This window comes from Leptosomus discolor, chromosome 7, assembly GCF_034619465.1.
Source record: "Leptosomus discolor isolate bLepDis1 chromosome 7, bLepDis1.hap2, whole genome shotgun sequence".
In the NCBI taxonomy this organism is placed as follows: Eukaryota; Metazoa; Chordata; class Aves; order Leptosomiformes; family Leptosomidae; genus Leptosomus; species Leptosomus discolor.
In genome coordinates this window covers 61,610,908-61,625,933 of record NC_141397.1, presented here as the reverse complement: position 1 = coordinate 61,625,933, position 15,026 = coordinate 61,610,908, and the positions used below count along the sequence as shown (strand labels likewise).

The following is a 15,026-nucleotide window of genomic DNA, read 5'->3' as shown; positions in this document are numbered from 1 at the left end:
ATAGTCAGCTGCATATATTTAAAGTAATCCTCTCCTCAAAACCTAGGAGTAGTCTAAGAGTAAAACCTGTTAACTCACCACCAACAGAAGATTAAGACAGAAGTGAGATTTAGTTTCTATCAAAAACAAAAAGCACATCCCACTTCTGGGGTTCTTCATTATTTTGTCAAAGACATTTCCATAGAATTGTTCTAGTATTCTGATCTAGTATTAGACCACAGCCAAAATCTCAGTTTTAAAGAAAAACCCTCATTTTATACTGTTTTAAACTGCCGGTAGCTTTAAGCACCCAAATAATTTTAATTTTTCCATTTAATGAATGTTCTGCAGTTCTAGAAAGAGGAGTTATGCACTTCTGTTCACATACAAAAAGACAGTCTAACAGATGTAAACTATTTATTGAATATTTGCCACCAATATTGTTAAATACATAATCTTGCAGTTTTCCGCTTTCAAGTTAAAATGTCAGAAACAGAACACCAAATATTTACAATTCTTATAAGGAATGTTACATAATGACACATTAAGGCGTAAATTCTTTTGGCTTATAATTCTGAAAAGAATGATAATAGCAAAAAGTGATGCAAAATCTTCATCGTGAGATCATGATTAAGCTACAATGTTTTACAAAAATATGGTGTAAGATGGCAATAATCCCATTCAAAATCCTGCATTAGGCCCCTCATGAGGGGCTGATAATTTATACAGTCAAAACTTTAAAATTTACATATAAAGGTACCCTATCCACCATTGAAAAGTACAACTCTCAGCATATACAGTTTTCAGGCCACAGTTTTGAAGGTCTGGAGTATCAAGTTGGTTTGATGAATTAGTCGGTTGGCACTTATGAACACATTTATTGCCCTGTCAAAAGACAAAGATATTGTTTCAGGCATTTTTAGAAGCATGTCATTCAATAAATACAGCATTAAGTTTGGGCAACTAAATATATTGACACCTGGGCTCTGCAAGCTGGAAGCATATCGATGTTTTACCATATCATGACCCACCTGAAGCTTACTGCCGGCAAACAGCCAGCCGTATTTGCATAGCTAATCCTAGAAAGACCGTGTTTATTGGCAGGAACTTGGAGACTCTGGCTCTCAATCACCATTGACACCTCCATCTTTTAATTCTGGGATTTTAGCTAGCTAAGAGAAACACTGGAGCAGATCATTAAACGCCCGTTCTTTTCAACGCTGAACACTCCATCCCCTAGCAATTTCGGAATTTGCCACCCTTTCCTCAAGAAACACCAAGCACGCGTGCATGCGGAAGCAACACACTATTTTAGGTCTCTTTTTGTTAAGAAACAGGTACAAGGTCACCGAGTTTTTCACCTTACCTGGGATTTCTTGCAACACTGATAATACCCAACACGCTTTAAGCTCATGCCCCCTGTACATGGCACAGCATTCACTTCACGTGGGGCTAAACAAAGCTGGTCTCTCAGTACGGTGGGGTACGCGCACAACACATCCAACCCTTCCCCCATTTCTTCAGGCAAACAGTTTTCTAACCCATCGGTTAGACCTAGTTCATGTGAAAACTCATCTATACCCCTGTTCAGTAACGATAAAGCTACCAAGGTCTAACTATCTCATTTTGGTATCATAACCAAGTTTAGCCCCAGTTTCAGTAAGAGAAGAAAAAACCCACAACACTTCGATATGGGCAAGGCAGTATCCACAGCTGGTCTCAAAACTTCTCTCTCCTTTGGCAGACGTGAAAGTTAGTTCTCATCTTTAAAACAGTAGCACACACAACACTTTGGCACTGTCAAAATCTGAGGGGGATACACTCCTCACCCAAAACAGTCACTACAGGGAAATATACGAGTAGTGACTTCAAAACCCAAGGTGAAGGCCTGAAAAAAGCCTCAGTTTGAAGGCTAAAAATCTTCAAATATAAAAAGATTCATCAGCTGAGTAATTCCAAATACTATGAAGCACTATAAGGAGTGATAAAGAAAGGACAATAAAAATGTAAATCAAAGAAAACACTGCAGAGACGTTTAGCGTCTGCAAACGATATTTCACATCGGTAGATTTCAGTACTGTTTTCAGTAAAGCATTCATAAGTTTTTGTCCTTGTATATACCCTGAGAAAAACCACATGGGGCCATGAAATTTAACTTCACATATTCAAGTTCACAGCAAATACTGCACATGGGTGTTGTATGGCGGTGCATGTAACAGACTTCTCTTTCCTCAAAGGCATTACAAAAGGAGTACAAGTATTTCAAAGCAGCCACGATGGTCTGGGGACACAGGTGAGGAAAAAATTAGGCAAGGCCCAAAGAAGGTAGGTTACGCCCCAAAGCTTGTCCTATTTTCCCCTGTTGGTCAACAAGGCCCCTCATTATGTAAAACGGTAGTACAAAAACATACTTACTTTCCATCTTTAAAATAGGTTTTCAGAGTATCACTGAAACTTTTGGAGTATTTTACAAACTCTTTCTTTTGGTGCTCAAGTGCCTAAGAAACAAAAACACCAGGAGCAGAGTCTTAGTTCACGTATTGTTGGGTACAGCAAGAATCTCGAGGTTAAAATGATAAGAAAATTGGCCAACATTATGTTAGGTGCAGAAAATTGGGGTTTTAAATTTTTTTTTTTAGAAGACATGCAGAGAAATCCTCCTCTTCCTATAAAACTGCTGAGACCTACCACACAACAATCCTGTGAAGTATTATGTCACTGACCAGCTAAGCCCTCCTATTCATCTTTTGCTCAAAAGGATGTGCTTCCTCTTACACTACTGAAAACACTGTATAAAAAGTGTTATTGCACATACCCGCCGGTTCTGGTATTGGTATTTCTTGAAGACATTATTTACTGTGTCAAGAAGTTCCTTTATTGCACTGGCGATGTCCCTGTGTGGCAATAAAAAGATAGCTGTAATAAGATAGCTGTAATATCCTTAAGCTATCCTACTTAAATGTTGGCATTTAATCCCCTTCTAGTAGCCAAATACTTCTTAAAACAGTCTCTACAGAGTAAGTGTCAGACAGGACGTAGCAAGACCAGTAACGTGGGAATCTCGTTAAGAACCCTGAGCTCTCCCCGCTCATTTATAAGCGAGGATCAGGCCCCTTTCCAATGGGAACAGTGGTGCTAGCAACTCCCACAGCATTTGAACATTCAGATTTAAATAAAAGTTTCACCCCTCAATCTGTAGAAAAATACATAATACTTACTTGATTGTCTGAAGAAACCTCACTCTGTCATTGATCTCATCAGGAATCTTACTAAGAATCTGTTTAAGTGCTCGTGCCTTTTCATTAAGATCTTGGAATTCTGGTTCTGGTCTTTCAATCATATACTCTAAACAAGAACAACATATTTAAAAGCACCGTTAGTTTTTCCTGAGGACTCTGGTGACAGCTGCAAACACTACTTCACAAAGCGCAGCAGCACTGCCGTGCTGCATCTGAAGGTGAACAGCGCCCAAAGAGCCACGACCAGAAAACTGCTGTGAACACACTCTGCCTCAACAGAACCACAGTGCAACAACAACCTTTATTGTTGCACCTTGGCAAAAGAGCCCATCTAACTTGATTTCAGTGAGACACTGAAGACCCTATGCTAATCAAATGCAGTATTAAAATAACTTAAAGCCTGCTGTGTTCTGCCCTTCTCTGACAGCATAACTACTGCTTGTAATTTGAAGCAGAGAAAAGGAAGGTGAATATTATACTCCATATATGCTTTTTTCCTGGTTGTTAGCATTGCAAGAGGTGAACTATGCACCCACATCAACACAGTTCTAAACATTCACTCTCTTTCTTTCTCTTATTAGTCAAGTATGCTTTTTAGGGGGATTTAACTCTTCCCCCACAGAGGTATTCGCAAAATGCAAACATTCTTCTGTCGTGCTGAAAAAAAATTCTATTAAGAAACAAATAACCTCTTCTGAAAACAGGCATAGAAATGCATGTTCCCAGTTAACAGTATAATTAAAAATACACTTATTCAACATAAGAGGTAGTACCTTCTACATCATCAGCTGCCATACGCAGAAGAGACTCTGTGAAGTTCACATCCACACTTTTTTTCTCCAAAATTTTCATTATGATGTCCTGTGTAAGACCTGGATTTTCTTTTTCAGCCTGTATGGCAAAGAAAATTTTTATTCTTAAATACACAAGACCTGAACACAGCAAGCTCAAAGGCACATTTTCATGTTAACTTACGTCATATACTGCAGGAGTTTGCTAGAAACTTTGAAAGTCTAATGGCTTTAAACTAGCAGATTACATTGAAAATCATTCTTCTGCTACAACATCCATTTTTTGTTGGATTATATCAGTGGTTTTGTATAAACAACTTTTCCAATAAGCCTTTCCACTCATTTCAATTTGAATAACAAAGTTTTTCATGAAAGTCTATATTCTGTGGTATTTCCATAAACACTAAGCTTTGAGACAAAGATACCGTATCCGTTGGGATTTAATTCACTCAAACGCAGGCCCTACTCCCCCGTCTTCCACACCACATTTTGTAAATGTGCCTCTTATCAATCACATCATACGCTCAGACATCATCTTGGAATTGCTTTTTCCAAAAAAAAAAAAAACCACCCCAAAACCCAACAAAACCCATTTTTGATTGATGACACATCTAAGTAAAGCTAAGCCAGACTAACATTGGAAGTATTCATTCTACCTGTGCTGCTATCACAAAATTACGCTGTGTTGAATAAGAATGAGGGTGTACAGGGCTTTTTTTAGCTAGCACTACCATTTCCACCCATATCTCAGTTTTTATATTATTTGCATTCAACTTAGCTCCTTATCACCAGTCGTAAAGACTTGTACGAGCTCTAGTTGAGACTTAAGACTAAGCACACTTAAAATGTAAAAACAGGGAAATATTACTTAGTTGCACAGCTCACACATTAAGATATGTCACGTCTGCAATTATTTTTGTTTAAAGAATTTCGGAAGATCATCACTTCAATAAAGCAATATAAAGGACTATCTGTTTTCATTCTTTAGGAATATAAGACAAGAGTTGGAAGAATCTTTTTTCCATTTACTGGTGGATGCAAACACGAACATTGAACGTAGCCTCATCCACAAAACAATCCCATTACCACTCACTTCGTAAACCATTTTCAAAGTCCACTACACTCCTATTTCTGATGAGCACCTATTCTACACAAGTTTGTCAAATTTAGACTACGTTTATTACCTTATTACCTTCACTGACTGATTCCTCATTTAAGCTTTTGTCTACACGGACAAGACAAGATTCTGTTTAAAATTGCTCAATATGCTTGTGTCACTCAGATTTCTACCCATAACATTCGCAGACATCTCCAACTTACAGTCTGTACAACTGCCTGCTTTATTTTTAGACTACTGGATCGAGGATGCAGTCTTCAAACACAAAGACACAAGGGAACAAGAGAGCTGGCTTTTTAGCTTCATCATATCTGGTTTACCTTTCAAGCAATCAGTGATTCTCCAATGCAAGTTACTTCTCACCTTAATAAAAGCTGCTCTCAGTGTCTGAGCTGCAGATAGATTTACTCTCTCTAGCTGCAATAAAAGTTTAGAATTATTAGTAATTCTAATGTTACCAGAACAAAACAAGTCAAGCACCCAAGCCCTGCCTTAGCATAATGAAAAAGGGAATTGACAGAAGCATTCAAATTACTGGCCTTACTTGAGGGAGAGATACCATAAAGTTTAATCCCAAAGGACAGACTTCCCCCCAAAACAAAAAGTCAAAGATGTCACTGAACATATCTTACATTTACCCAGCCCACAGCAGAAGTCTGACAGAAGCTTTGAAAACATCTTGACAATCTCCAACACTCTCAGAAAAACAAACATCCTATTAAATTCTAACCATTAGCAGTAAAATTAAAATGTATCAAGCTGTTCACAGGTACATGTTCAACTGCAGGTTACTTCCTGCTATAGAATTCTGGACCTAAGATTTTTGTGAAAATTCTCTGTGAAAGGTAGAAAAAAAGATCAGGGCCAAGATCACCAGCAATCTTTGATGAGCATGAAGTTGTATTCACAAAAAGAAAGGTAAAGCAACGCATAGGGAGGAGATGGTGCTAGACACAAAGCTTTCCCAGCCAAATGAGCAACCTGTTAGTGCGATCATATTTCCCAATGTAAAGGGGATTATTAAATTCTAAAGGAAAATGTAGCTTACCTCATTGAAGACAGGGTACATTACAGCATAGAGGGGCATGGAAACCATAGAAGTGGTCTCTGCTTCATTCTTCATCTCTTCCATTGTCATCCTCATTCAAAGACCCACTTCTCAAGGAAAACACTATAGAAGCAAAAACCTCCTCATTCACTGAAATGTTTCTTCTTTTTCCTCGTTGTGCAAGAATACTTGGAAGAACTTGAAAAATGTATTGTCCTTCGATTGTGTGAGGAAAAAAAAAAAAAACAACAACAAAACACACACAATTATGAATGCTCATGACTGACAGGTTCTAAAAACAAAAAGGCACACAACAACATTCACTTGTTACTGCTCAGAGACTAGCAATTACTTATGACATGAGTTGAGTAAATATGGAATGACTACTTCATCTAACTTCAAAACCCTAACTGAAATCTATTAAGTGAACAGATATTTTGGAGTAAGGTACTACCCAAAGTGTTAACTTCAAGCTCTTACGGAATTCATTTTCCTGAAAGAAGTGATTTTATTTGATGCGTATCACAAAAATCTTGCCACCACCTGTAAGCAGCAGCATAAGATTCCTGACAATTCACATAGAGAAAAAGCTGGAAAAGCCTTAAATGCTGTAAACCCAAACCCACGCAGATGCATTACGACAATAAACATTAAGACTATCTATAAATACTCCCTATTTTTGCATACACATCAAGCTGTGATTCTGCTGGAGATCAGTGCCTACTTCTACCCATTCGAATTCTGAATACTACATCTTTGGGGTTATACAAGCAAAAGTCTTAAGTCAAGTTTCCACTCAGGGTGTGCCAACAGCTACATTAACTCAACGGAAAATTATTGTTCCAGTAACTGCACCTAGATTTCGGAAGTTCTCCACCCAGTCCAGCTCACCATAGCCAACATGGAGCGATCATCGCTCAGACCCAGAACTTATGTGCAAAAGGAAAAAGGCCACCCTGCAGTTCATAAGAAATCCTTGTTAGGGCCTGCTGTATTTTCTGTTCATATCGTTCTTTTAAAATATTATATAACATAATTGAGTTTAACGACCTAAAGTCCAAGTTAGGAATAAAGATAAACAGAAAGAGATTAACACTTTTAATTTTTAGATTATTTTGGAATATTTAATGCACTAGAGGAGTTTTTTTAACTCCTAACAAGCTTCAGACATGAGGCATTTCTATGTTTGTGTAATGATTTTATTGATATTTTAGTAAGAAGTGAAAAAAGTGGCATTTTTAAGAAACAGGAGAAGCTACTACAGTAATCAATATCACTTCCCAATAGCTTGAGCAGGTTAAAAAATGCCAAGGTATTTCTTCAAGCTATATTCCTCACTATGCTCTGTCCTGGCTAAAAAGCTTCAGGCTGTTTCAACAGAAGAACAGATTCTCTGTTTTGCCCAGGGCAGGTACATAGCAGTTTAGCTATAATTATAAAGTGAAATTTGTTATGGATTACAGTAAGCACAGGGAAGAACTTAGGTGACTGCAAAGATCATGTACATCTCATCTGAGTATGTGGTTAGGCAGTATGAATATACCCAAAAGTGAGAAAACAAGTGAAGACCTGGTCACGCTACAGAAAGAGGCAACAGCTAAAACAGGATTTGAAGAAAAATTAAACATGACTATAGTACAAGCTACAGCTCCTTATACAAGTCTTCTGACACGGACTACAACGTCTCATCTCCGTTTCTCTTACTGTTCCAACCCTTCAACGTGACGTACGTGAGCAGATTCCTGCAGCCACAGAACAGGATCCCAGAGACTTTAAAAAGGGGTAAGATACGTCCCTGCGGACAGAACTGCAAAAATCAGGACTCTCACATTTTTATCACCTGCCCATAGATACTTTTACAGCTGTCAAGAACATGGAAGCATACAAGTGAATATTCATCATCCCTCAAGAAGTTGAATATCTTTAAAGAACTTGTTTCAGAGTTACACAAATTCATGCAAGATCTACTCACATGGGGGGCGGGGGGAACTTGTCTGAACAAGTTTTCAATCACAACTGCAAGTACGAGCTGTCCCATTTACGATACAGGCACATTCCCTGCACTAAAGACTCTGGCATATAAGGGGCAGAGTGGAGAGAAAGCTGGTTTACAGTTTAATTCTGTATTTCCTGGAAGTTCCGTAAAAACATAGACTCACACAAGACACTACACTAACAAGCACCACTGAAGACGGCATTTACAGATTAATTTACTCCAAGTTTTTATCTAGAGTACTGTATTCTCAACACTAAGTCTTCAAAACAGTTAAATTGGGTCATTGAACATTGTTCTAGTCTAGCCAAAAGATTTTTGATCATAGGAAGAAGGGCAAGAAAAGGACAAAATAACCATTAGATGTAATTACTTTGTTTTTATGGGTTAGCAGGATCCACAAAGAAAATGAAACAGTAACTGAAATGATGGATTTTTATGATGATGAACACCTATTACACTGTGGACTACCATGAAGAACTCATTTTTCTCCTGAAGAGCCATAAGCTATTTTTACTAATCCACAGTACAGTTAAACCCCCCATATAAAAACAATTATACACCACCTATTACCTCTTCACCAGGCAGTGACACTCTTCAACCCAAACACAAAACCTAGGATTTATATTAACACAAGTGTTGCCACTGAAGACAAGAGATTTCAATATATGTGCACACCAGAAATATGCAAGAACATCAAACACTTTTGTTGCCAATATACAAAAACAAATACATTCAGTATATCACACGGGTGGTTCCTGATTCCAGAAACCTTCCCACTTTCCAGAAGATACACTAGGTAGTGCGGTGCAAGAATCTGACTGCTGACATTGCCACACTGTTTGCCTTTACAGCTAGTGATCAACTTCCTCACGCCTTTCAGACGGGACTCGGGTGCACTACAGTCCTTGCTAGTGTTACATAGAGGGAATTAAAATCCTCACAACAAACCCCACATTTATTTGCATTACAGAAAGGCAGTTTGTCATGGCTGCACTAAACCACACACAAGTATCTTTGAAGAAGGTCTCAAACCTGGTTATGGACCAAACCCCCACTAAAACTGAGGTTTCTGTTCTATTATTTAGATCAATTATTGGAAAGTCCGCTAGCCTTCAAAATGGCCTGGCTGAAGCCAAAGTTTTACGCACATTATCATGCAGCAACTAGGAGCTTTCAGCATTTCTTTCAGTATGTGATCAAAACCAGCCATCCGCAGAGCTGCCAAGCTTTATGGCAACACTGTCTTCTAAAAGCTGAACTTCAGTTCACTACAATCTCAAGAGAGTCTTTTATCTGAGACGAGTTTACCCTAGGCTCATCTGCCAATTGGTTTTTTACATTTTCCACAAAAGACAGATCACTTTCTCATGGAATCTTACTCCATTAGAACAGCGCAACAGAGTCCTGTTCAGAAAACCCTGGCAAACGGCTGTACGGTGCAAAAAAGGTGTTACCTGCTGGCAAACTTGTTAATTGGTCTGAGGGGAAAGACAAGGTGAAGATAGTAGGATACTGCCAAATATTAATCTGCATGCAAGCCTGATCTTTTTTTGTTCCAGCGATCCCACAGATTCAAATCTGTGCATGTGCAATTAGAATCGCACTTCAACTGATGAAATCAGCCATCGGAGAGAACGTACAGAACAATACAGGGAACTCAAGGAGAATCTAAATTTGAGAACTAAGCTAAGATGCCAGCTAATACAATCCTGGCTGCTCAGTCTTAAGCCATCGAACACATCAAGCTGTATTCCAAGAGATGTACTAACACGGAGTACGTACTTTTACTATCAGTATAAATTTTACATTCTAACCTTTAAGCTCCAGCACTAAAATATTAACCCAGCTATTCAGCAAACACTGAAAGAACTGGTACATTTTAGATCAGGAATAAATCTGGAAGGATTCTTTGATAGACCTATTCCCCCATATCCATCCAACGACATTTTACATTATTCTACTGAACTTTATCAGAACTCCCCACACTAAGATAAACTTTCTGTAGGGCCAAAAGGGTAAATAGCAAAAATCACCACACTTCCCAAAGTGTACAACTACTGTCATCAGTACCTAAGGCAACAATTTGCTTTCTCCAATCCATGTCATCTACTGGCAGGCTTCTGGTCATACACTAAAATCAAGCAGCAGAACTGCACAGCTACTTAATAAGAATACAAGCATCACAACGTAACTGCAGAGAGCAGTAACCTTCCCCAAACCCACACCTGCTCACTGGCCAGCACGAAAACAAGCAAGGTATTCATGAAACAAAGGCTTTTAACACTATCTTTTGAAACAGTGTTTAAAGAGAAGAGAGTAGAGTCTCACAGCTACAACTTTTAAAGAGTTTCAAACCAACAGAAATATTAGGTGTTAACTGGCAGGATTTCGATCTTCATTATGTCATCATCAGCAGATCTACCTATACACTAACGTTGCCTCTATTCCCTTCTCCAGGCTCCATCTACCTTAGAGCTGGAAAACTCGAAGCACCTAGACATTAATACTCTCTTTTAGAGAAGGACTACAGAGGAACAAAGCCTGAGGCAGTGGGCTACCAGAGTGATTACGTCAATGGTTGACTTCTAGCAAAAATTACTGCTCTATTCCTGCTAGAAAAGGCAATCCTTACTACCGTGAAAGTTCTGCTCCACTTTTTGCAGTGAGGATTCAAGAGGAGGTTTTACCTTTGACTTGATTTGAGACCCACAAGTCACCAGAAAAACTAATTTAAGCAAGGGAAGGGAAATAGCAGCACGAATTCTATCCTGAATTCAGAGGCGAAGAGCTTGGCTCCTATTTGTAAGGCCAATGTGCATGGCAGGAGGGAGTTTAGGTAATTTACTAATTACAGCTACAAATTTAACAGCAGAAAAACAAACAACTGCAGAGTATGCTCTTTTAACTACATGCACACCCCACACAGGGCTTGGTAACTAAGTTTCCCTTATTAACGGTCACTTAAAAGAAATAAAAACCCCACACTCCTTTTCCTTGTCAGATGGTAATTACCTGCCAGCACTGTATTTCAATTATAGATTGCAATTCTTTCCTTTAGACCATACGGTACAAAACTTAAATGCTTCGTGCCTCAGATAACACCTTTCCTTCATTTATCAAGCTGATGTGACTTCACAGCAGTACGGCTGAATTGGACTTGTCATAACAGCTGACCTATTACGACAACAATCTCTGTATTTTCAAACTAGTAAAGACAACAAGAAACTTAAAAAAAGGTAGTCTACTGCGCTGAGTCCATATTCTAGCAACTCTTACACCCAGCAGTTTCACTGAAGAGTTAATAAAAGGAATGTCACCAAAAAACAGCACTGAAGTTTTAGAATATCTTTAAATGCCTCTCACTAGAGCAGAGATATGCAGTTTTCAAACACCTCCATGCACATATAATAGCCACTCACAGCTGAGTTCACTCTGACAAAGCATAACTGCTTATGCATTTTATTATTGTAAGAGCAATTCGTGTGACTAATTCAGAAATCACATGAACTTTCAATAAACCCAAGATGTCTATTTTTAGAGTCATACCAACTTTAAAAAAAAACCCAAATCCAGGCCTAGTCTGAAGTCAGGCTTACAATTAGATCATGTTCTTTTGCAATGAGGAACTTCCATTTTGAAGTGATTTAGTCTGTCCTCACACATCCACCTTTTGTGTCTGCCTACCACACGAGAAACTATAGCCTCCCGCGCTGCGCCCCAATTTCAGTAGTTGGCAACATTATAAAATTATTATACAGTATAACTGAAACAGGTCATGGCTCTCAGCCTAATAAACACGACAACATATCCATGTTTCTCGTTCTTTTCTTCCTCTTCAGGAACGTGAAAGCAAAGCCATTACCCTATCAAACACTGACAAGACAGTTTCAAACATACAAATACATTCCAGGAAGTAAACAAATACCAGCGGGCAATTCGTTCCTCTGATAACAGGAACAGCACAAACCTGGCCTAAGGTTTCAGCAGATACCTGTGCCCCAGTACAGGTGAGCTCCAGGACAGGAACCAACTAAACCCACCAGTTAAGCCAGCAGCTCCATGGGACACCCAAGCCCTGAATGCCTCCCCCGGCTGCTCAGTTCCTAAGAGGAGCACAGCCCGGGGTACCTGCCGGCCCTGCCCGGACTTTCGCTTTCCGCTGCGGAGCCGGGCGGCCCCGGAGCCTCCAGGTTTGCGGGAAGAGGCCCAGAAGACTTATTTTTTTCCCTCCTCCTACCTGAGGGGGCACTGACCTCGCCGCCGGCGCCACCTGACAACGCTCCGCTCCGACGTTAGGACGAGCTAAAAATACTACACATCCGGGCCTACGCCTCCCAGGCCCGCCCGGCCGTATCCCCCGCCCCGGGCCGCCCTCCCGGGGCTCGCCAGCCAGCGCGGGGCGGCCCAGGCCGAGGGGCCTCAAGCCGGGCACAGCTCCCCGCCTCGGCCGCTCCCCCCCCCCCCCTCACCTCAGAGATGGGGAAGTGGCCCCAAACCACCTGCGGGAGAGCTGCGGGAAAGGACAGGGAGAAGGACGAGCCTTTGCCCCCCGCTGTACCCCCGCCTCAAGGCGAGAGGAAACAGATGATCCCCCCCCCCCCAGCAGGGGAGGGCAGGGCCGGACCCTCTCCCCCGGCAGGGAAGGGACACCCTCCGCCTTCCCCACACGGCGAGGCCCGAGGCCGCGCTCACCTGCGGCGGGAGCTACCGGCGGCGGCCCCCGCCCGCCCCGTCCTTCCCCCGCCCGCCCCTCAACCAGGCCCCAATGCTGGAAAGAGTTTTACGCTTCTAGCGCGGCACAGCCCCGCAGGACGAGACAGGCCCTGCGCAAAGACACTAGCGGACACCACCCCCCCACCCCCCCCCCCACGCACACACACACCACCCCACTCCAAACGCGCTCGCTCCTCCTCGGACACACGCCGGGGAGGGAAGGCCAGCGGTGAGGCAGGGCATAGCACCTCACCTCCCCCCGACCCACGGAGCCCCCGGAGCTCTCGAGTGGGCTTCTCCGCCGCGCCGGAAGCGCCCGCGAAGAGGAAGCGTCCGCCGCTGTTAACCCAGTGCAGGCGTTGTCCGGAACTGAGCGGCGGCCGCGCGGGGGTGCTCCTGGGGGTTGTAGTCCGCCACCTTCCGCCACCAAGTCCCAGAAAGCCGCGCGGCAGCGGGGCGGGGGGCGGAGGCGGGGAGAGGGAAGAGGGAGGAGGGAGCTCCCAATCGGAGCGCGGAGCCGGGGCGGAGCGTCCGCGGGGCGGGGCGGGGCGGGGCGGCGAGACTACCCAAGGCGTTGGCGGCGGGGCGGGGAGCACACCCGCGGCGGAGCGCGGAGCGGCGGGTGCGGCGGCTGCACGGGGCCGGTGAGCGCGCTCGTCTCTTCGTCGCTGGTGGGGTTAGGTGGGGGGGTGGGTGTCCGCTCGCGCTGGGCGGCGGCTCCGGTTTGTTTTTTTTTAAACGGAGCGAAGCTTGCCGTCCCTCCGTTTCGGCGCGCGTGTCCGGTTGGCGGTAGCGGCTGTGCGGAGGAGCGCTTGTGGAGGGGGAGAGCGCCGGCACGCCCCGGGCTCGCGCCGCGCGGGAAGGCGCCGCCGCGGCGTTCCGTTAGCGCCTGAGGGGAGGGTGAGGGGGGGGGGCGGGGAGCGAGCGAGCGGCTGCGCCCGCCTGAGGGGCGGCTGCGGCGGGAGGGGGGGAGGCGTTTGGGAGCGGAGGTGCTTCCCCGCCGGTGAGAGAACTTGATGGGGTGGGGGAGAACCCAACCCCGAACCGCTTCAGGTGTGCCGTCACCCGTTGTCTCTCCACCTGCCGGCACCGGCGGGGAGGAAACGTCTCCCGCCTCCGAGGAACCGAGGCGTTCTCCGCCCCGCTCGCCCGCGACTGCGCTTCGGTGCCGGCACTTTCTTGTCAAGTTCCGCGGCGGCCGGTGCTGCGGCGGGAGCTGCCGGGGACCCGGCGGTGCCGGAGGAGGGGGCGCCGTGCGGGTCTGCGAGGCTTTTTGGGGCCGCCGCGCTGCCGAAGGCCCTTTGTGGAGGGGCTGCTGTCGCCTGCGGCTCCCTGGTTTGCCGGCTTGTTCCGCGCCCCGCAGAGCGGCCGTGTGTACGGGGTGTTCGGTCTTTTGGCTGTTAAAAAAAGTCAAGTGAACTTGTGTATTATCTGCCCAGGTACCTATTATTGGTAAGGCTTAAGATGTAAAGTTTTGAACTACATTTAAAACGAGCCCGGTAGTTGAAGTGTTGACTCAGTTTTCTGATACATTAGGATTAAAACTCGCTTTTTTAATAAATGCTGATCGGCATTACCTAGTGTTAACGAGACGCGTGAATTCCAATGCGATCGCGAATGAACAGCTGAAGTGTTAAACTTGTCAAACGTTGGCTGTAAGCTCTTGCAGCGGGGAGGGGGCAAAGCGGGAAGACTTTGATGGGAACGGACAGATACGTGCACGTAGCCGTGTACCGTACCGGTCCCCATCACCGACACGTAGGTGAGCAAGAGCGCTGGGGAAGGGGCGGGGGGGGGACACCAAAACACCAAAAAGCACCTGGATACTTATACTTTATTCCATATACTGAATTTTCTCCTCCCCATGTCACTTGTTTTGTTTTAATCAGGTCTGTGTATGATCTCTCCATAGCAAACGCTCCGCACATCTTGGTGTTAGACTCGCATAATGTGTATGACTTGTGTATCATTAACCGTCTACTATCTCTCGTTCCCCGATTCACATCTTATCGATTTTGATGTGATCATTTAGTCATCATTAGGAAAATAGTGCCCTTCCGCTTAGGTTTACCGAAATGTCACAGCGTAGGTTGAGCCAAACGCGTGTCTATGGTACGTTTTAAAGTAAAGCTACAAAGCTGCG

At 43.6% G+C, this 15,026-nt stretch overlaps 1 protein-coding gene across 1 annotated transcript; it reads right to left on the bottom strand.

The window, feature by feature from the left end:
• Positions 1-379: 379 nt before the first annotated feature.
• Positions 380-13,223, bottom strand: PDCD10 (programmed cell death 10). The gene is made up of 8 exons (XM_086468769.1): positions 13,137-13,223; positions 6,175-6,390; positions 5,490-5,543; positions 3,992-4,109; positions 3,198-3,324; positions 2,795-2,873; positions 2,395-2,477; positions 380-864 (listed from the first exon to the last, which is right to left on the bottom strand). Exons 2-8 carry the CDS (start codon positions 6,268-6,270, stop codon positions 783-785), a joined length of 639 nt encoding a protein of 212 aa, XP_086324895.1. The 5' UTR covers positions 6,271-6,390; positions 13,137-13,223; the 3' UTR covers positions 380-782.
• Between the last annotated feature and the right edge of the window lie 1,803 nt (positions 13,224-15,026).